The sequence below is a fragment of the Sprattus sprattus genome (assembly GCF_963457725.1).
Source record: "Sprattus sprattus genome assembly, chromosome: 2".
NCBI lineage: Eukaryota > Metazoa > Chordata > Actinopteri > Clupeiformes > Clupeidae > Sprattus > Sprattus sprattus.
The window spans coordinates 40,351,814-40,373,177 of NC_137921.1; the positions used below are offsets into that span (position 1 = coordinate 40,351,814).

Consider the following 21,364-nt stretch of genomic DNA (forward strand, 5'->3'; position numbering starts at 1 on the left):
GCCCACCTGCAGGTGGATCACTGACTTCCTGTCAGACAGGAAGCAGCGAGTGAGGCTGGGCAAGCTTTTCTCGGAGCCTCGGACCATCAGCACTGGAGCCCCCCAAGGCTGTGTGCTCTCTCCTTTACTTTTCTCCCTCTACACCAACAACTGCACCTCCAGCCACCCCTCTGTCATACTCATAAAATTTGCGGATGACACCACCCTCATTGGATTAATCTCAAATGGGGATGAGGCCGCCTACAGAAATGAAGTCGACAGCCTGGCTTTCTGGTGCACCCAGAACCACCTGGAGCTGAACGCTTTAAAAACTGTAGAGATGGTAGCAGATTTCAGGAGGAGCCCAGCCCCAACCATCCCCCTCATCATGTGTGACTCCCCAGTTAACATGGTAGAGTCTTTCAGATTCCTGGGAACAGTCATGGCACAAGACCTAAGGTGGGCGGAGAACATCACCTCCAAAATCAAGAAGGCCCAGCAGAGGATGTTCTTCCTTCGACAGCTAAAAAGATTCAACATGCCGAAGAAAGTGATGGTGGAATTCTACACAGCCATCATTGAATCCATCCTCACCTCTTCAATAACCATCTGGTTCGCTGCCTCTACTGCAAAGGATAAAAGCCGACTGCAGTGGATCATTCGGTCAGCCGAGAAGGTCATCGGCTGCGACCTGCCGTCTCTTCTAGACCTGTTTCACTTAAGGACCAGCAAGAGAGCAGGGAAGATCATCGCTGATCCTTCTCATCCCGGTCACCACCTATTTCTGTGTCTCCCATCCGGCAGAAGGTTCTGGGCTATTAAGACCAAAACCTCTCGCCACCTGAACAGTTTTTTCCCCACGGCAGTTGGACTCACAAACAAGCCCCCTGCATCACACTGACTCTGGGTTTACGTACTCAAACTAACTTGCCCTTCTATGCCCAATTATTTATTATAATCTCAAAAAACATTTGTCTATTGTTCTTGTTTATGCTTTTTTGATGTTATGTTATGTCTTATGTCTTATGCACCAACCACACCAAGTCAATTTCCTGTATGTGTGAATATACTTGGCCAATAAAAGAATTCTGATTCTGATTCTGATTCTGATTTCTCTTCTACAGAGAACCTCTTTCTTTCTCATACTAACTCACCATAATTGAAGGTGTTCCATTGGTCCTCAACCTGGTCCAGGACGACCCTGTCTGCTGAGTCCTTCAGCCAGCTGTCCTGAGCCTGGTCCGGGAAGACCCTGTCTGCTGACTGCTTCAGCCAGCTGGCCTGAGCCTGGTCCGGGAAGACGCTGTCTGCTGACCAGTTCACCTCTGCTGGCTTCTTGTCGGGCACGTGGTGATCATCCGTGGACTCAAGCAGGCAGCACTCGCAACAACCTGCTGAAATATCCCACAGGAATTTGTCACAATGCAGCGCTTGTTTCCATTGAGGTTTCACTGTAGTTGATGTTCAATAACAGAAGTTATTGAAGTATCACCGAAAGTGTCATTCCGTCACAGTTATATATTCTATAAATACCATTACACATCATTGGGAAATCTAAAAACATAGCTATATTTCTTTACCAGAACATCCTATCCAGCATATCCTGTCTTTCTTCAATCTGCCTTCTGAACTTACACTCTGTGGCCATGCTGCCCTGAGCCTGGTCTAGGAGAACTATGTCCTCCGGCCTTGCCTCTGCTGGCATGTTCCGGGGCGCGTGATGATCATCCATGCACTCATGAGGATCCGTCAGACAGCACTCACTCCAGCCTGTTGAAATATCCCACATATTTTAGCAAACACAGAAAACCAAACCAGGAGACTGATTATGGGAAAGCTAGTTATGCCCACAGTACTCTACACAGAGTGACGAGGACCGTTTGGCTGTAAAGAGAGGACAGATTTATGAATGGATACCACTACAGAACTCCGGATACTAATTGGTGAATGGACTTGTGTGTGCGTGAGTATTCTGTGAGTGCACTCTGCTCATTGGAGTTGAGGGCCTCCGGAACGGGCTGGTGGAGTCCCACTGAATGGTCAACCCTTGATTTTGACCCTTGGTGGCATCATAAACCACTGTCTCCTCAACTTGGGCCACAGAATGGCACAGCTGACGTGATCCCTAAGGACTGAACTCTTAGGTCGTATCTCCTATGAAAGGTCTTAATACAGTGAGAGAGAGTTCCCTGTCGGACTGTTGCAAGATGATGAAGAAGTTGCTGCTGTTTGGGCTCCATGGAGCTACAGCATTGGCAGTGTGCATTTTCATCAGACACTGTGGTATCTACACAGGGAGCCCAGAGACGACCCCTGACTGATTCATTATTTCAACCTCACCAGTCCCACATAAGGAGTCATTCTATATGCCCCTCTGAATGCTCAACTTGGTGCTCATCTACAATTAGTGGTTTTCTGAATGAATGCTTTGTGTAAATGACTAATGTTTGTTTTCTTGTAAGAGATGTTAGCAATTATTGTATTAGTTTAACGCTGAAACTATGTGTCAGATTTCATCTTCATATCCAATTTGAAATCTCTATCTGTCTGCAATACCGCACGCGGCCACTACGCAACTTCGTCGCTCTCACACTTGCCATGCATACACAGTAATAGAAAGCACACGCAGCATCTACTGTTTGGGCAAACCTGGATACAGGGCTGTTAACGATGTGTTTTTCGCCTGGAAGTCTCTAGAAATCTGGCAACTTATTCAATTTCAAGTTCAATTTAAGAATCCTCCTGGGAACACTTCAGCTGTGTTCAGAGATATTTTCTGACTACGGTCTTCCGAAGTCCGTAAGAAAAGAGTTCAAAAATGATTTTTTTTTTTTTGGAGATCGACAGGGAAAGTCTCCGAGATCGACATGTCTGATGTCCATGACAGTCCCAATGACTGTCCAATTTTGATGGCTTAAATGGACACAAAGTCACAGTAGCCGGCACCACCTCCATCTTTGTAGGTCTGCATCCCAGGTGATGGCTGAATCACAGAGACCTAGGTCAGGTAGACCCTGTCGATCAGGGCAGCGGATTGCAGCACAGCTTTGCTGTGTTTCATCAGGGCTTGTTAGCAGTGAATCAGTTTCCTGCTAACCTGAGAGAGTCCTTGACTGGTCTGAAAATGCAGACATGCTGTGGGAGAACTGATGCTGATATAGTGTAAAAGACAGGAACAAAGTATTTGATGTAACAGTGAGATTACACACACCTATATAACACACACCTATAGATATACTGCGTGTGTGTATATGTATATTGTTAAGTGAGGGCATCTGTTGACATTCTGCCTTTATGAACTCATGTGTCCTGTCATTTATACTTTTCTCAGATCAGTAGAATAGTAACTGTAGCTGTCTGCTGTCCTCCCTCAGCCCTGAAAAAGCTGCGGCTGCTGGTGGTGTTAAGCAGCTTTAGCTGTGGCCAACAGAAGGCAGCAGCTGCAGTCATGCCGTCACAATCTGTTTCCCTGGAATCTTCACCGCATTTTATGGCTAGCCAGGGCCAGTTTAAAAGAAGGAATTTGTGTGTGTGCATGTGCGCGTCCTTGTGAAGCCTAGTTTCAGCCTTTGCCACTTCTGAGGAATTTCAAGATTGCCATTGACACGAGAATGTATGTAGCATTCATGCAGGGATAATGGCTAACAGTGTACCACATCAGACTCCCCATAGTATATGTCTCAAAGTCAGTTTTATTGGGTCATATTTTATTTGGTTATATCTCATAAACATCCATCAGTCTTGTGGTAACCCATGATGTACATCCATCCTATTGCAATAACACACACACACACACACACACACACACACACACACACACACACACACACACACACACACACACACACACACACACACACACACACACACACATCCATCAGGGAGTTCCCTCTCAACAGAGGCCATCTCTCTAATGATTAGAATAATCTTCTTTCCATTTCAAAGAATGAATATGAAAGTCGAGAAAGCACAAGGCTATCTCACTCCGTCTTATCAGGGCTTATTTAAATGAGAACCATCCTGAAAAAACATGCATCCATCCATTCCATTCATTTGTCTATCATTCCATCTACTTATCTATCCATCCTTCTGAGACTCTTTAACCCATTGTGCAGTACACCCACTGGCTGTCTGGGCTTGAAATGAAAGTGTCAGCAGCTAATTGACTAGTTTCTTCCCATGGAAACCCACACGTGCCAAGCTCACCTCTCTAACAGAGTGGAGGTTTTAGTCTCCTGCTGTTAGAACATGTGCTACAAGCCTGAAAATCACCTGCTGTCAAAAATTACCTGCGGAGAAAAAGGAGCTCAATTAGGAGACTGGAATTATGGAACAACTAAAAATAGAGTCTGTGTGTGTGATTGTGTGTGTGTGTGTGTGTGTGTGTGTGTGTGTGTGTGTGTGTGTGTGTGTGTGTGTGTGTGTGTGTGTGTGTGTGAGTGGGGGATTTGAGATCGGGAGACAGTGAGAGTAATTAGATGAATGTTCTTATGAATGGGAGAAGCTGACAGGTAAAACATAGGAAGCTAAAAAAGGAGCACAATTCAAACGTTGTAATGTGAGCAGTGAGGGCGCATGTGAGAGAGAAAGGAGGACAGCAGCAGACTGTGAGAAAAGCACAGAGAGAGAGCGGGAGAGCGAGAGAGTGTGTGTGTGAAAGAGGGGAAGAGGGAGGTAGACTGCTTAGCGACAAGCAGAGAGCAGGATAATTGTGTTAGATGGGACAAAGTGATTAGCAAATGTGGCTGCCACCCATGCTTCTGAGCTCAGGCACCTGTAATTTTCTCGCTGTCTTTGACCCGTTCACTCTGCATCTCAAAGCTCTCTTCCTGCCTCATGTCCCCTAAGTCAAGCGTTTTTTTTTTTTTTTTTAACTCAGTTAAATGGAGTTTCAGTCCAAATTCAATACATACCATCCACATAATCAAATGCACCGATAAACTTAGCCTGTAGTTTCCCAGAAAGGTTTACATTACCGGTTATTCAAAGCAAAGCTGTGTCAGTCGGGATCAAGGTTAAACACTGATAACAATTTCTATACCAACTAAAAGGTGTTTTCTTTGAAAAATATTTGATTTTAACCCAGCATGACTGGACTGAAAAGGGATTTAAAAAAAATCCTTTCCATTTTATGAATAGCCCTCTTCTATTGGCTGGAAAGGTTGCATGTTAACTGCATGCACTACGGTCCTCCGGTGCGGCTTATCCTTTAGCAGCGTGGCTATTAACACCCAATTCAATTTTTATAGGAGTTCTGGTGGCCATTTTATAATCCTGGGAGTGAGTGTTTTTTTTGTGCCCCCCACCACCCTGCTTGAAATTCTGCCACTGTGGTCAGTCTCTCTGTGAATGCACATTGCACCCCATGTCGCCTGACCCCTGGGGCCTTAGTGCTTTCAGCTAAAGCCATTTCCTGTAAATGTATTTGGAAGTGCTTCCTCTTATCATCATTACCTCTGGAGCAAGTCAGATTAACCTGGCTGAAACTGCACTTCAACGTGGGCGATGGGAGATGTCTTTCAAGGGACAGACTCAGATGCTCTCTTTCTTTTTCTTTTCTCTCTATCTCTCTGTTTATCTCTCCCTGTCTTTCTCTCTCCCTCACTTCCACTCTCTCATTTGTCACTTTACCGAGGAGATGGAAGTTGCTTTTGATGGAACAAAATCTGGAGCTCTCTCTCTCTCACTCAAACTTTTTCTCTCTCCCTCCTTCTCTCGCCCTCTTTCCCTCTTTTAACGGCTATGTCTCTCGGCTGCACCCTGAATATGTTTCTTGAATGCAGTGTGCAGCCTGAATACTGATTGCTTAATGTTTAATGAACTGCATTCAACTGTGAGAAACAGCGGAGGTCTCCAGAGAGCTTGTGACTCATGGGAGTTGACTATCCTGAAATCCCTCGCTCTCCTCTTTTTTATTCCTCCTTTCTTTTGCTCTCACCTTTTCAACTTCTTCGATGTCTTTATCTTCCAGTCGGTCACAGACACACACACACACACACACACACACACACACACACACACACACACACACACACATACACACACACACACACACACACACACACACACACAACATTCACACACACACACACACACACACACACATACTGTGTACATGACATATGAACCCACGTACACACACACACACACTTACACTTAAACAAACACAAACACAAACACAAACACAAACACAAACAAACATCCATCCATGTTTCCTTTTTGTTTTCCTAATTTGAAATTAAGAATGAATGAATTTCATTTGTATCCCTTTTTTGCATCATTATCATCAGTTAGCCAGAGTGGGGAGAGGTAGTCACTCTCCAGATATTTGAATCAATCTCATAGCTTAAACCCCTTTGCTCCACTCACTCATTCACCCCAAGATAACAATAAGGGAAGGGGCTCTCTGATGCCAAAATACCACTTCTTTGGTGAAAGGAAGAGAAAAGATCTGAACAGGTAGAAACATACATGGTGGGCAAATGGGTGCAAGTAAACAAAGCATTTTTCATGTCTCCTCTGAAATCACAGTAATCACCAGTGATTAGCCACCCCTCCATTAGCTTGGCTTTCATCTACATCAGGCGTTAACCCATAATCCACAGCATTCATCTTTTCCTCTCTCTCTCTCTCTCTCTCTCTCTCTCTCTCTCTCTCTCTCTCTGTCCCCCTGTCTCTCTTTTACTCACTATTTCTCCATCTCCCATTTACACACACTCTGCCTCTCATTCTTCTCTCCCACCATCCTAGATGAAAACATCCTGTTTGTTTTCACAAGGCTGATAATTGCTTCCAGTATTTACATTCATCTTTCATCTTTCCGTTGTCTTGCTGTGGCCATTTATTTCCTACCTGCTTTGCGCTCTACCATTTCCAGAAGAGCTCACTTTATTCCCCATGGAATTGTTGTTATGGTTTGCCATACTTACTATTCAACCTCACGGACCCTTTTCTCCCTGGGGAGGCTGGAGTTGCAATAGAGGTGGTTGTGGTGGTATGTATGGTGGGTGTTTGGATGACATAAATAGAGAGACATTCAGTGAGAGAAGGTAGGCCATCTATCAGACCGACAGACAGACAGACAGGGTGAAAGGAGGAAGGAGAAGTGATATAAAACAATTTCGAAAACCTAACCGTCCATTTTCTGAAATCAAAGCACAACTCATTGTCAGAGGGATTAATGTTATATTTCCTGTTGCCTTTCAAAATGACCAGCAATTTCCCCCTGAGGCGCCAACTAAGCAAATAAGAAATTAAGCCAATCTTTAACAAAATATGCTTCTGTCCGCCCAGACACACGCACACACACACACACACACACACACACACACACAGACACACACACACACACACACACACACACACACACACACACACACACACACACACACACATACACACACACACACACACACAAACACACACACACACACACACAAACAGACAGACAGAGGCAGGATGTCTGAGAGGGGAACTGAGCAGGTCTGACTGTCTGCTCCAGCGAGTCGGAGAGTGGGTCACAGCAAGATGACACGTGTTTGCACACTTTCTTTAAGAGCCTTTAAGAGTCTGTCTCTGTCTCTCGCTGTCTGATCCTGTGGTCTTCGCAAGGGAAATCATGTTTTGCTGTGTCATGCTTTCTCCCCCGTGCACCGTGCTGTCAACTTCACTGTCACAATTACTTTCTCTTTCTCGCTGGGTCTGCTGAATGCTCCCCATTTTCCCTGTTTCTTCATCGTCCTCGTCTATCTCTCGCTCCCTCTCTCCATATCTGTCCCAGTCACTTAAGCTGTCAGTTTTACTCCTGTATTTAGTGCTTCTACTTTCTCTTGCTTACGGTTTCTCTCTCTCTCTCTCTCTTCTCTCTCTCTCTCTCTCTCTCTCTCTCTCTCTCTCTCTTGTGTCTCTTCTGCAGGCATCTGCAGGGCTGCACCCTGAGTGTGAATACATCTACCAGCTGGAGCAGGAGGAGAGGCGCTGCCTTAGACAGATTGAAGAGTATGGGAACAACTCATCTTCAGGTCTGTCTCTCCTGCACACACACACACACACACACTCACACACACACACACACACTCACACACACACACTCACACACACACACACACACACACACACACACACACACACACACACACACACACACACACAGACACAGGTCACAGGTTTACCTATTAAATTCCGTTTCAGAATGATTTTTTAACTTACTACAGCCATAGAGACAGGCGTTGAGCCGTAGCACCATACTATACTGATTTGACAGCCTCATAATCCCCCCTGCTCCCCAGAGCGAGCCTGAGGAGTGAGTGACAAGTAGAAAGAACTCCCCACTGAGGTGGAAAGCATGACAAGCAGCCTGCTCATAGGGAGCCCACAGTAGGCCCCAACAAGAGATTATAAAAGTGTTTTGAAGGCACAGAGGAGTAGGAGAAGTATATGGAGAGAGGAAAGATTGAAAGAGGGAGAAGAAGTGCTTAGCAGGAGAGGGAAAAATAAAGGGGGGGGAAAAAATCCAATTTTCTATACAGCTGACAGCTGAACTGGTCATGAAGCACATCAGGTCTCAGGGCAGTAAGTGTGACAGGACACACCAGGTCTAAGGCAGTGCTCAGGGTTCAAGAGTTGGGAGTGAAAAGGAAGATTAGACAAGGATTGAGGTTTTCTGAGAGCTTGGAGGGGGTGAGCCATTGTGTACCGCATGCAGCAACAAGCCCATGGGAGTGAGATTAAAAATGCATAATTAAGGGTTACTGGCTGTACAGAGGCCCACCATCAGCACAAACACCTCACACCCAACATGAGTAAACTAGCCAAGGAGGTAAGCAGCTAAGACAGTATGCTGTACAGTTGAGTGTTAGATATTTCCTATTCCTTCCTCAACTTTAGGGTTGACCCAAGTGATTTATGAGCACTGACTCAAGATTGACTGGTAGGTACTCAGCTGTAAACTAGAAGAGTAAGTATGACTGTAATGTGATGAAACACATCAACGTTGGTGTACATTTTGACAAAATTACCGATTTTATGAAAATCAGCATTTCATAAGTTGTAAATAGTTCAACCATCTTCTGTTAAAAAATCATCCTGAACCTTGCAAGGCTGATACTGACGTAGATTCAACCGTTTGGGAGTTCTCTACGTAATGAAAAAGGTGGCCCTCCTCCCCTTGCCCCCGCCTGTGAGTGGGAGTTTCATTTTCATTTTCATTTTTAGCTTACGCCCCGCGGAAGATTGAATGGTGACACTATACTTCTTTAGTATGCAAGTAATCACAAAGCAAGTAATCAGTCACCCTGTCATCAGTGATGCAGTGGCTGAAGTCATACCTGCAATAGAAAAGGAGTGCACAACTTTGTGATGGTTATGCAGTGCAAGATGTCACTGTTCTTAGCCACCCTCTTGTAAAAAAAAAAACCCCACTTAATTATGATTCAAGCCAAGATGTCCCTCTGACCCCCCATTTAGTGATCACAGTGGCGCACCGTGTTCCGGTCATGACCAGGTCAAAGACTGGGCTGCCTCAGAAGTGTGCTTGACAGAGAAATGGCCCAGTCCCCTTTAATGAGTCATAAAAAGGAGCTGATCAAGTCCTCTGTGAGATCCAAGTGCTTTTTTTTCACTGAAACTAAGCTGAGTTGTTTTTAGGAGCAATTACTCTTTGTCACAGTTTGGGCAATTAGAGTATGAATAAAGGATTTATGTAACCCTACTAAATGTCTTCATTACATATGAACTCTGTATTCAGCTGTAACTAATTGTTAACCCATATTATAAGACTGACATATGTATGTGACAGAGAGGGAGGGCAACAATGCATGTTTGAGAGAATGGGTGTACAGTGTTTGTATAATGTACATTAAGTGTCATTTTGTCTATTGGTTTCACAGATTTGTTTCACTTCTTTGTTGAAATTATATAGACATAGCGACAGTGGCCAACTCATGCATGTTCATGGCTATTCAGGAAAGACAAATACATTGAAATTAGTCAGACATATTTGCCTGACTTCTTGCATAACATACAAACTATACTGATTTGACAGTTCAGAAAAGTGTTGTTATACTGTTCTTGGACCTGTGGCCTATCATTGTATGATATAAGACAATGAATAGGAAACATCAACCCTGAAACCCAAGGTGCACTGCTTAAAGGAAGTCTTTATTAATGATGTTAATGCTTTTCCCCTAAATGCTCATAACAGTGATAATTAAGAATTGTAAAAGACACAGACAGAGCAGTCTCACCAGCGCATCTCATGGGACAACACACACACACACACACACACACACACACACACACACACACACACACACACACACACACACACACAGACACCCTATTTATCTCTCTCCTGGCCCGCTCTCTTTATCTCTGTGCGTTTGAGAGTGTGATTTCTCCAGAAGAGGAGGTTGGCTGCGGGAGCCAGTAATGACAGGCCTTTTCAGAGATGGAAATATCTCACCTCACTGATAATCGGAAAACTACTTACTTGCTTTATCATACTGAATAAATATAGTGTCACCATGCAATCTTCTGCTCTCTCTTTCTTTTTTTTGTCTCTGTATATATTTCCTCTTGACAAACAGCCAGTCCGTTGTCATGACATTCTCTCCCTCTTTCTCTCCCTCTCCCTTCCTTTCTGCCCCCCTCCCACACACACACTCCATGTCTCTGTGTATTTTCTCCTCTTTTGCCCCTCTGTTTTTCTCTTTCTCTTTTATTCCCTCTCTTTCACTTCCTCTCTCTGGCTGTAAAGGCTGTCTACCGGAGTGGGACAGTGTGATGTGTTGGGAGGGAGCCATGGTTGGAGAGACGGCCCAGTCACCCTGTTCGGCGGTTTTCTCTTTCTTCAAGAACAGCACAGGTGGGCTGTTTACAGTCACTGTAGAGTTTAAAACACCTTTTGAAGGATTCATCAGGAATTACAATGATATTGTGGAACGTATTGAATAATGGAAAAATGTTGTGTGTTTCACAGCTAAATATCTTTTTAAGGTAAGAAGAAATGCAAAACAATTAGGATATAGTAGGTGAAGAGTGATGGCAGTTGCTCAATATATAAAGATCATACATTTACAGATTAGTTACAAACACAAGCTCTTTGAATGATCAACTCTGTGAATGTCTGTAAAAAAAGAGGTGGCGCTGGCATTAAAAGTAATCATTTTTACTAAGATCAGCATTACCATTCTCAAATTTCCTGTCTCTGTTTGTAAATTCATAGGTTGGGAAATGTCCATTGTTAAAGTATTTTTAAGTTCAGATAGATAGAAAGATGGATACTTTATTAATCCCGCGGGAAATTTAGAGGGTGACACATGAAACAGTGACACATGAATTAAAGATGAATGATGTTCTCAGAAAATAACCAACAAATGAATGTGCTTCTTGTGCAAATAAGGTACTAATTAACATGGCTCATATACAACAAAGGGTTGTATATTTAATGTATGTATAACAAATTTCCCTGGGATTTTCTATTGTGGCCTCCATCAGAGGTTCAGATGACTGAGACCAGCTGCTTAAAAATCATCAAATCCATAGCAACCGCCGTGATGCAAAAGATGCATTGGGTCAATTTGCTGCCTTTGTGATGTGATGAAAAGGGTTGAAACGCAGAAAGGAAGAGATACATTGAGAACAGAAAGAGAGCAAATGCAGGCTTTCACCCTATGAGCACAACTCTGTGGATAAGGTGACTGGGAGTTGGGCTGGCCATGACAGGGTCCTGCTGTGGCGGTCCTTCATCCACACCTTCACTTCGCTGTGTGGCATGGAGCATTGTCCAGCTGGAAAAACCACTCCTCAGAGTAGGGGAACATTGAGCAAAAGCTTTCTTCTAGTCCAACCCAACCGACCATTTGTCATTTTTCTGCAAATAAATGCTCTAAATGAAAATATTTTTATTTGAAATTTGGTAGAAATGTTAGTAGTTTATAGAATTAAACAAAAATGTTAATTTTACTCAAACACATACCAATAAAAAGTTAAACCAAAGAAACTCATAATTTTGAAGTGGTCTCTTAATTTTCTCCGGGGCTGTATATGGAAGTTGGGTGTGAGTGACTGCATGCAGAGGACTGGGTAAGGAGAAGTGATAGATCTGTCCTGTGACTGCCATCTCTCTGACCTCTGGCCTCTGTAGGCATGGTGAGCCGAAACTGCACGAGCAGCGGCTGGTCCCACCCTTTCCCCCCGTACCACGTGGCCTGCCTTGTGGAGGACGACATACCTGAGGTGAGCAGTGATGTACCGACCTCCTGTTTCCCTTCAGTTTGGAGGCAGTTGGTTCTCTCAGCTGATGCTCAGTCGTGTCATTCAGCATCATATAATATGATTTCAGTTCAGTTTCATTTATATATGTAACATGACTGTCTCAAGGCATTTTTAAAGAAGCCCAAATCTTTACAGGTTACGTAGACAGAGGAGGGACTGAGGAGGGGGATGCCAGGATGAGAAGGGGGTTAGGGGGACTGGAATAATTTTGTGTATAATGTAATACACAAAATCATAGTGGCATTGGCCAAACAGTCACTGGTTCTACCCCTGCCCGACTGAGGTTGAGGTGGCAGGGAGAGAAAGAGCCGCAGCCTCCCTGCCTCATTAACCTCCACTTTGTGCCCTTAGGGAAGGCACTTAACCCCCAACTGCTCCATTGGAGCTGCTTTGTGGCTTTCAGCAAAAGACCAGCATTGCACTGTGCCAATGTGGAGAAAAGGCAGTGGCCACTCAGTTTAAACTACCCAAGAAAAGTGAATAATAATTACTGCTTATTATAGATACACATTTGTATCTTGAGCAGCAGAGAACATTATAATAGGGTGCAGGCCCGTATTAAGACTTCATGGTGCCCCTGGACAACAGTGACTCTGGTGCCCACCTACCCCCACGCCGCAGAACACAAACCATACCTATCCACAGGGGTGTTTTAGTCCTTGAGTAGAAAAATACTTTCTTACTTTACTCAAGTATTATTTCTGAGTATCTGTACTTTACTTGATTGTTTTTTATACATACAGTACTTTATTGCATTTTCTCGCTTATATCACAGCTTACTTGCGAAAGTATTTAATGCATATGCTGTAAATTATGTTTAATGTGAACTTATGTTATTAGAAATCACAATACTTGGGTGCCCTGCTGCACAGACAAGGAGGCACCACAGACAAACTGAAACACATAGTGGGACGTTAACGAAAGCGATTTTTTTGGTCACTGTTGTCCCAAATGTATGTACTGTATAATTGCAATACATGTTTTATCATTATTATTATTATTATTATTATTATTATTATTATCATTACTATATATTTAAAAAAAAAAAAAAAAATCGGTTGCTTGGGGCCCCTGTCGTCTTGGGGCCCCTGGGCAGTTGCCCAGTTGCCCAGTTGCCCATATGGTTAATCCGGCCGTGCTCCTGTCCCTGACCTCCTGTTCCTATACAAACAAACCCATTATATTTCGTTTCCCAATTGCTTCATGCAACACAGGTGTGTCGTGACGTTTAAGCCGGCGGACGGGCAGGACCCCGCCCCCACATTGTATTTCATTCAAACGCCTGCTTACATAGTGAAGGGTGAATCCAAACGTCAATAGAGTACATAAGATACTACCAACACTAGGGGGGAGGATTGACTATTTAGCCTTGGGTGATATATACATGCTAAAACCCAAGGACTTCAAGGTTTGTGGTCATATGTAAAGCAGATGCGGAAAAAAGGCAGTGGCCACTCAGCTCAAACTACCCAAGAAAAGTAAATATTAATTACTGCTTATTATAGATACACATTTGTATCCTGGGGTGTAGACAACATTATAATAGGGTGATAAATACATGCTAAAACCCAAGGACTACAAGGTTTGTGGTCATATGTAGAGCATGGACATTTCTAGAAATCATCAAGGAGGCCCTAGAAGCATTCCACATAGATGGTTGCAATGCTTAAAAAACATGAACAGAGCTTTAATGGAGTCTTTAGAGAGTTTGCAAGCCATAGCTCCTGAAAGGGCTGTATGTTGCCCCCTGTTATGCAGCTTTAAAGCAATAAAGCACTTTGCTACATCTAAGCCAATCATAGTAAAGCTGAAACCCAACACATCAGTACTCATGTAACCAGGGAAACATTGAGGCTCACAGCACAGAACGCCTGACACAGGAAATAGCTGGAAACTAGTCTAATGTTGTGATTACAGTTGGAATCTTCCAATAAAATAAAGATGCAGTTCACTTTAACTGCAGGTGACAGTTGCCATAGGATCTGAGGGGGGTGGGATGGGGTTCCGTTCTGAGCTCAGAGGCCAAGAGCCACAAAGGCTGCTGGGGAAGATATGTACATTTTATGTTAATTATTAGGTTTCCTCCGTAAGGAGGTAACCTATTGTTATCGTAGGCATTATTATTATGTTGCTGCAATGGGAGTCAATGGCAGCCCATACAACCATATGGTAACTTTTTGTGAAATTTGGCACACTCATTAAGGACAGTCCCTTTTTCATTCACACCAAGTTTCATGGCTCTCATTACACCACTCTAGCGCCACCAACAGGTCAAAGTTGGACTTTTGTAACACACGCAACTTTTGAACCATATGACCGATTTTCAAAAATGAGGTACCATTGGATTCCCTGGATCAAAGAATTTTGATCCTCACAACCGTTTGTCCGGTACAGCCACTAAAATTCAGCAGAAAAGTCGCCAAACAGGAAGTGAAGTCATATCTTGGCAAATCTTTGAGAAATCAACACCAAACTTGATATGTCACTGGAAGACACTACAACATGTTCCCATGTGCAAAGGCAACTTCATATCTTGAAAAATGATTGATAGAAAGCAAATTGGATACATTGTTAACGCTAAAATAATGCTTTACACATCCGCAGGTCAAAAAGTGATACTCTGATTCAATCACAGGTTCATGTGAAGACACTTGAGAAGGTTTAGTACACAAATCTGAAAAAAAGTTGACTGTAAGATGAAAAGTAGATTTTTGGTGAATATTTGAAACATGCATGCTTGGCTAATTTCTAGGGTGATTTTCAATAGAAGGTCTGCCTCTCTGCTTCTTTGCCCCTCCGCGCGTGTCTCACACACTCAGTCTCTCTCTTGACACACGCGCGAGCTGTGCAAGACGCACACACCTCATTTAAGGACATTGTCTGATGACCAAACCCCCACTCACTCTTAGCTTGAAGCCATGGCCCTTGTGGATCTTCAAAGTATTGCATTTGAAATTTAATATCCCATTGGCAAGTATGCAGCATGGATTTTTCTATACAGTGACAAATTGTCACAAAAATACATTTTTCCCTGGTTTGCAATGTTTGGAGGAAACCGCCATCGCTGCTTGCAGCTATATTTGTTTTTGTATTTTCTTTCGAAAGACGGGTATGAAAGGTATGTCCTGCTTGTGTTGAGTGCAACACACTTGGTCTGCCAGTGGCGTCAGCCTCTGTTTGGGTCACAGGAGCTCCACACTGCAGCAGTGCCTTTTTTATTGTTGGAGGTTAGAGGTCTCTGAATATTCTATTGACATAATGGCACTGCAACTAGTGGCTTTGAAGATCTCTGAACATTGCACAGCATTTCCATTGGTGGTCAATTGGGATGTAAATTGGATCTAAGTCTAGTTTGTTTCTTGCTGCTAATTGTTTTGAAGAGCATGAAGCTTCCCTGAGGCTGCATGTAATTAATTGCTACACTGAGGTCTGCTATCTGGGAGCAAATTATTTTGATACTTCTTCACAGTAGGAGCACAGAGGATTGAATCAATTAAACAAACAGATAATGACCTTGAAGACTAAATGCAAAAGAAAGACATTTTTATCTCAGTTATGTCCCCCTTGGTCCTGCCTACCACAATAGTCTAATGACCTATGGCCATTCATCAAATGTATAACACATATATAACACAGCTTACTTTTACATTCAGGTTTCAGGTCATAAGGTTTTCTTTATTTTTGTATCCAGAGATTTGCAGTATTTTTAATACTGTTAATGGATGCTCATGCAGGGTCAGTATATGTCGACTTTAGGAACTGACTTTGAGTCGGGATGTTACTTGCTGAATGTTTAATACGGGTCTGAGAAATTTTAAGATTTAAGTCAAAGCTATGTTTCTTTTCACAAAACACAATAGGCCTATATTGCCAGTTTTATTTTTCAAAGTCCTGTGATGTGATCCTAAATGTTTTGAATGTGTTATTCCAGGAGTCATACTTTGCCACTGTGAAGCTGATCTACTCTATCGGTTACGGTGCGTCACTGGTTTCTCTCTCCATTGCTGTGGTAATTCTGCTGCTGTTCAGGTAAACGCACGACACCCTCTCCACTTCCTTGCAGTAATTAGCCGCTTAAGAGCTCCTATAACAGCACTAATCAATCATTGCCTCAGGCCATTTTTTACTAACTAATTAGGAGAACAAGTGCATGTACCACCTAATTGAAGCAGTTGCATGCACATTCATGGTTCAAGGCAGATGGCAATTTCATGCCATCGAGACAAACTAATCATAATATAAAGAGTCCCCTTTATCCGTCACCTCTTTGGAAGGTATTTTTGTATAAATTAGATTTGAAGAGACTGTAGATTTATATTCACGTCTTGGATTATTTTAAGTGTATTTTGTGGGCTTATTTAAATTTAGATGTTGTAGAGGGAGAGAAAATGAGTCGGAGCAATAGGGAAATTGCAATTATTTAGACTTTAGATTAGGGGTGCTCCACTTACCACACGCACACGCACACGCACACACACACACACACACACACACACACACACACACACACACACACACACACACACACACACACACACACACACACACACACACACACACACACACACACACACACACACACACACACACACACTCACACACACACACACACACACACACAAAGACAAGTGTACAGATGCTCCTAGGCGTTTTGTCCTCTGTAATCAAATCATCTGAAGGTCCCTCTGAATGGACAATCAATTGCCATGGACCATCAACTGCAACCCTGTGTCTCAAATTGGCAAATTGATTAAAAGAGGCATTGATTCCATAACTGAATGGGATGGGTTGAGGCAGAGCTAAGAGAAGGAGACATGGCAGATGGGTGTTGTGTGTACTCAAAGAGATGACATTAAACCTGTGAGCGGTGATGACACAGCTACGTCTTTTCTTTATTACCTTGTCTTTTTTATGAACTAACAACCTTCAAGAGCGGGGATTAAAGGATCACCAATATGCTATATATCCAAGATGGATAAGCCTTAGTCTTACTAAAGACGTATAAGTGTTTACAGTAATATTGTTGAGGAGGTACACTGGTTTTGAAATGACCATGACCTTTGCAATCCATGGAAGGAGTATCATAAGTCTAAATGTCACACAGGGGTATGGTATCATACACACTAAGACAAACTGACAAAAATAGAAATTGATATTGATTGCTAAGGGCCCATGGCCGGGTCTCATAGTGGAGGACAGCAGGAGGTGCTGGGCCATTCTCTGATACAGCTGCCCAATGATGTGCCTAAAGCCTGATGTGCAGAAGGCAGAGTCTCAGAGAAGCAGCAGCAGTCTTGCTTCCTCTCAATAGTCTGGAGCCCTAGCACAGCCAAAGAGCATGCCTGAGCATGACAGCCTTTGTTCCCCAAGTGTCCTACATAAGCTTCTGGGGCTGCCTTGATCCAGATGGACAATAGCAGCCGCTGTAGCTTGAAGTAAGTCCTCTACTGCAGGTGGTTTTTGTTGCCCAGCAGTGCTCGGTGTCAATAGGCCATTGACCGCGGTGCTAAAAGAGCCTTGTTACATACATAGTAACCTGCTCCAGCCCATATGCGCACACAGGAGTTACGCTGACATTGCATGCCACTCTCCTCCCTTGCCAGAGGAACATCTGTGACTTTTTTCCAGCCAGAGTACATTCTGAGCCAGAGTGGAGTGCCGTGCAAATTCATTTTAAATTTGTCTTCCGCTGGAGAATGTGATGATCTTTGAGTGTCCTAAATAAATTATGTTTTATTTTTTATTTTTTTTGAGCCCATCTGACTAAGGCAGCTGGATCATGAGGATCAAATTACATCTGCATCTCTGAATGCTTTTGTTAGACCTGCAGTTCCACAACAACCTGCACGCTGCGTAAAACACTTACAGCCTGTCTAATGCACTTTTACTGCAGGAACCTGGTTTTAGATTTAGAGTGTTTTGCACTCTCTCTCTCTGTAGTACTGAGTGAGTGGGCAGAGCCAGAGCGTTGTGAGTGAGTGCGGAACGAGTGTGCTATTTATCTAATTTTCTATAATTTCTATCCTTATACTTAAAGATTTTCTGTCTTTAGAGCTTTAAGGAGAGTTGGATTGGTGAGGTGATATATAATTAATAATTGATGTATTGAATTGGTGGAATATTTAGACAAATATATATATATTTTTTAAAGGACTGCTGCCATTGGCAACAGGTTTTGTGCTTCTGATTCATATTGTTCATATCGTTCACTTAACATAACAGGAATTCAATGCAACTTGAAGTCATTGAAGTCTTGCAGTTCTAATTGTGCAAAGAACTATTTTTTGGCCACAAATCATTGCAGCAAAATCATTAAAAAGAGACATTTTGGAGAAATAACTTTGGCAAGTAACTACTGCATGTCAGGTTCTTGTACAAAAAAATTACAAAAAATCCTAAAAGGTTGGACAGGCTTGGTCTTGAATCATCCTGAAGGGATTCATTTTTCGATAATGGACCATACATTATCCCTTACATGCAAGCCTGATTTTTAATATTTTTGAATGAGAGTCAAATTGATACAATGAAGCATGATACCTTCTGTCAAACGTGTTTTCACATTAATTGAGGTGGAGCGGGGGCCCACTGACATTATTCTGTCCAGGGCCCAGGCACACCAGCCCAGAGTATGACTGTCCCAGGTATGGACAGTTTTAAAATATTAACACGGCATTATGCTGTTAAAACAACATTGACTTCCAGTGTAGTTACAAGAGAAGTTGGAGAATGACCTAACAGACCTAGGGCATGACAACAGTCTGTTAGCAGCCGACATAAATAATGTAATTGTTTGTTTTTGAAAATGATCTGATTGAAAGTGGAGTAGCGGTGTGATCTTAAAAGATAGTAAAGGCTGTTTGGATTGATACTATAGTTTTTCACTATTGTTAAGAAGTATAAAGCGAAAATTCGGCACAATCTGCACAACCTTCACGTCATGTATCAATCGCTCGCCCCAAGTGGGAAATACTTAAGATTCCCTTATCTACATTAGAGTCCGATTTTCCTTGTGAACACACTGATGTCAATTACACATCACGTTGTTGTCAAAACAGTGTACACAAAGTTCTGTTGTTGCACACAATTTTCAAGTAAAATCTCAAAGCATCAACCTGCAAGCCACAAATAGTCAAATCTCTAAACTTTCAGGTCTTTTGACCAATTTGCAGTGAGGACTGCACCATAAAAGTGTCTTGAGCCTCTGTTTTGTTGGATAAACTATTGAAAACTTTGAAAAGATCGACAACCAGAGAAGGAGAGGGGTAAGAGTGAGAGGAGGAGGAAGAGGAGGACAAGAAGGAGGAGGAGTAGGAGGTTGAAGAGTAGGAGGACAGAGAGAAGGAAGAGGAGGACAAGGAGGAGGAAGAGAATGAGGACAAGGTGAAGAAGGAGGAGGATCAGGAGAAAGAAGAAGGAGAATGGTCATCTCTAATGAGATTTGGGCCGCTGTGGTAGACCATGTTTTCATGGTTTTTCATTAGAACCTTCAGGATGGAGAACAAGTACGAAATCTGTTTGTCTTGTGTACTGTAATACTGCATATCAATATAATATACGTAGTGTGCTCACAGTATTTGTATTTTGCAGGACTGAAAGAGAACCACACTGTGGAGGAAGAAAACACACTTTCAATATTTTTTGAAAGCAAAGTAGCATTTTCCAGGAGATATAAAGGGTTTTGCATTTTCAGTTAGTTGCTTTGGGATTTGTGTTTAGAGTTTTGAGAACGAGGCATGCTTTCAAAAAATGTGTGTAAGCAATTGAGAAAAACTATAAGCATTTTGTATACAATTTTATGTCAATACAATCTGGTGGAACAGGAGACTGAAATTGCAAATATGGTTTGTGAGAACAACGGTATTGCTGTTTTATGTTTGACTATGAAAATGTAGGCCTACACTGATACATTTTACAAAAGGAGAAAGGGCTCAATGAGTCATTGTCATTCATATGGTGTGTTTCGATGATTGTGTTTTCAATTTTGCACTTCTGTGTGCTGTAAATGCTTGGTAGTGTGCAGCTAATGCTTAGTTGTGTGTACTAAATGAATGTATGTGTGTGTGTTTTGAAAATATGGCTGTGTGTACCAAATGAAAACACGAGTTCCATTTTGTGAACAGTAAAGAGATTTGATAGCAAAGAGACATCTTGCAAAGGGAGTGTCAGGTTTAGCATTTTGTGTGTGAGGTTTTCAATTTTCTGTGTGCAGTTTTGAGAAAGACGTTACTGTTTTGAAAAACGGGTTTTAGCAACAGTGAAAAACTGTAAACATGAATGTCGACAACTTTAATTATGTTGTCTATGCAACAATAGGTGTAATGAAGTTATTTTGGTTGTGCCAACCTTGTATAAACTGAAAAATTGGATAGTGCAAACAGACATAATGAAAGCGGTAGGCCTAATGGCAATGTGGGAGAGGAGCAGTCTGCCGAGTCTGGAGAAGAATGGTGGCAGAATCATCATCTGGGGGAAACATAGCGGACAATGCCAAGTCTGAAGTACAGATAAGTCACAGAATGGGAATGATTCTGTAGCAAATGGTGATCAGGTTCTGCCCCTCTGTAGATGACAATACATCTTCCTTCATGGAAAGTGTTTTAAAAGTAGGCCTACTGCATAAAAATAAAGCGATACCATGCAACTCTTTCTTTGATCTTAGTGCAATGGATAACAAGAGTGAGAGTGTAGTTTTTGGTTAACCTGTCAACCTTTAGCCTATGTCAGAGAGGGTTTGCCAGTTGCAATTACAGCCTGGATGATATAAAACCAGATTTGTACTCCTATTTCCTACCTGGCTGGGGAAATAATGAAGGGTAGACTTTTAAAAGTGAGCGTGCAGAGAATAATTTCTTTGTGTTAATGCCGCTATGGCAACTGACAAAATGGTTTTCTTAAATACTAAACCTGGGTACCACATTGTGATTTATAGCTACTTTTAGGGAAAGGTGGGCAGAATCTTGGTAATTTGCAAAGTAGAACAGCTGCTTTTGCTGTGGCCATTTTACAGACATATGACTGGATGGTGTCTGTCACAGAGAGGTATTTCTGTTGATTGATGCACACCGTAATAGTCAGCCAATTGATGTGATTGAGGTGCAGAATTGGCTCC

The 21,364-nt window shown here is 42.6% G+C and overlaps 1 protein-coding gene across 1 annotated transcript in view; it reads left to right on the plus strand.

Annotated features, from left to right (window-relative positions):
- Positions 1-7,437: 7,437 nt before the first annotated feature.
- Positions 7,438-21,364, plus strand: part of ghrhrl (growth hormone releasing hormone receptor, like) — a gene marked incomplete at both ends in the record, with an annotated part of 28,041 nt that continues 14,114 nt past the window's right edge. Inside the window, 5 exons of the mRNA XM_080860210.1 lie at positions 7,438-7,461; positions 7,895-8,000; positions 10,736-10,843; positions 12,125-12,216; positions 16,187-16,284. Coding sequence (XP_080716336.1) covers positions 7,438-7,461; positions 7,895-8,000; positions 10,736-10,843; positions 12,125-12,216; positions 16,187-16,284 — 428 coding nt within the window. The remainder of the gene's footprint in view (positions 7,462-7,894; positions 8,001-10,735; positions 10,844-12,124; positions 12,217-16,186; positions 16,285-21,364) is intronic.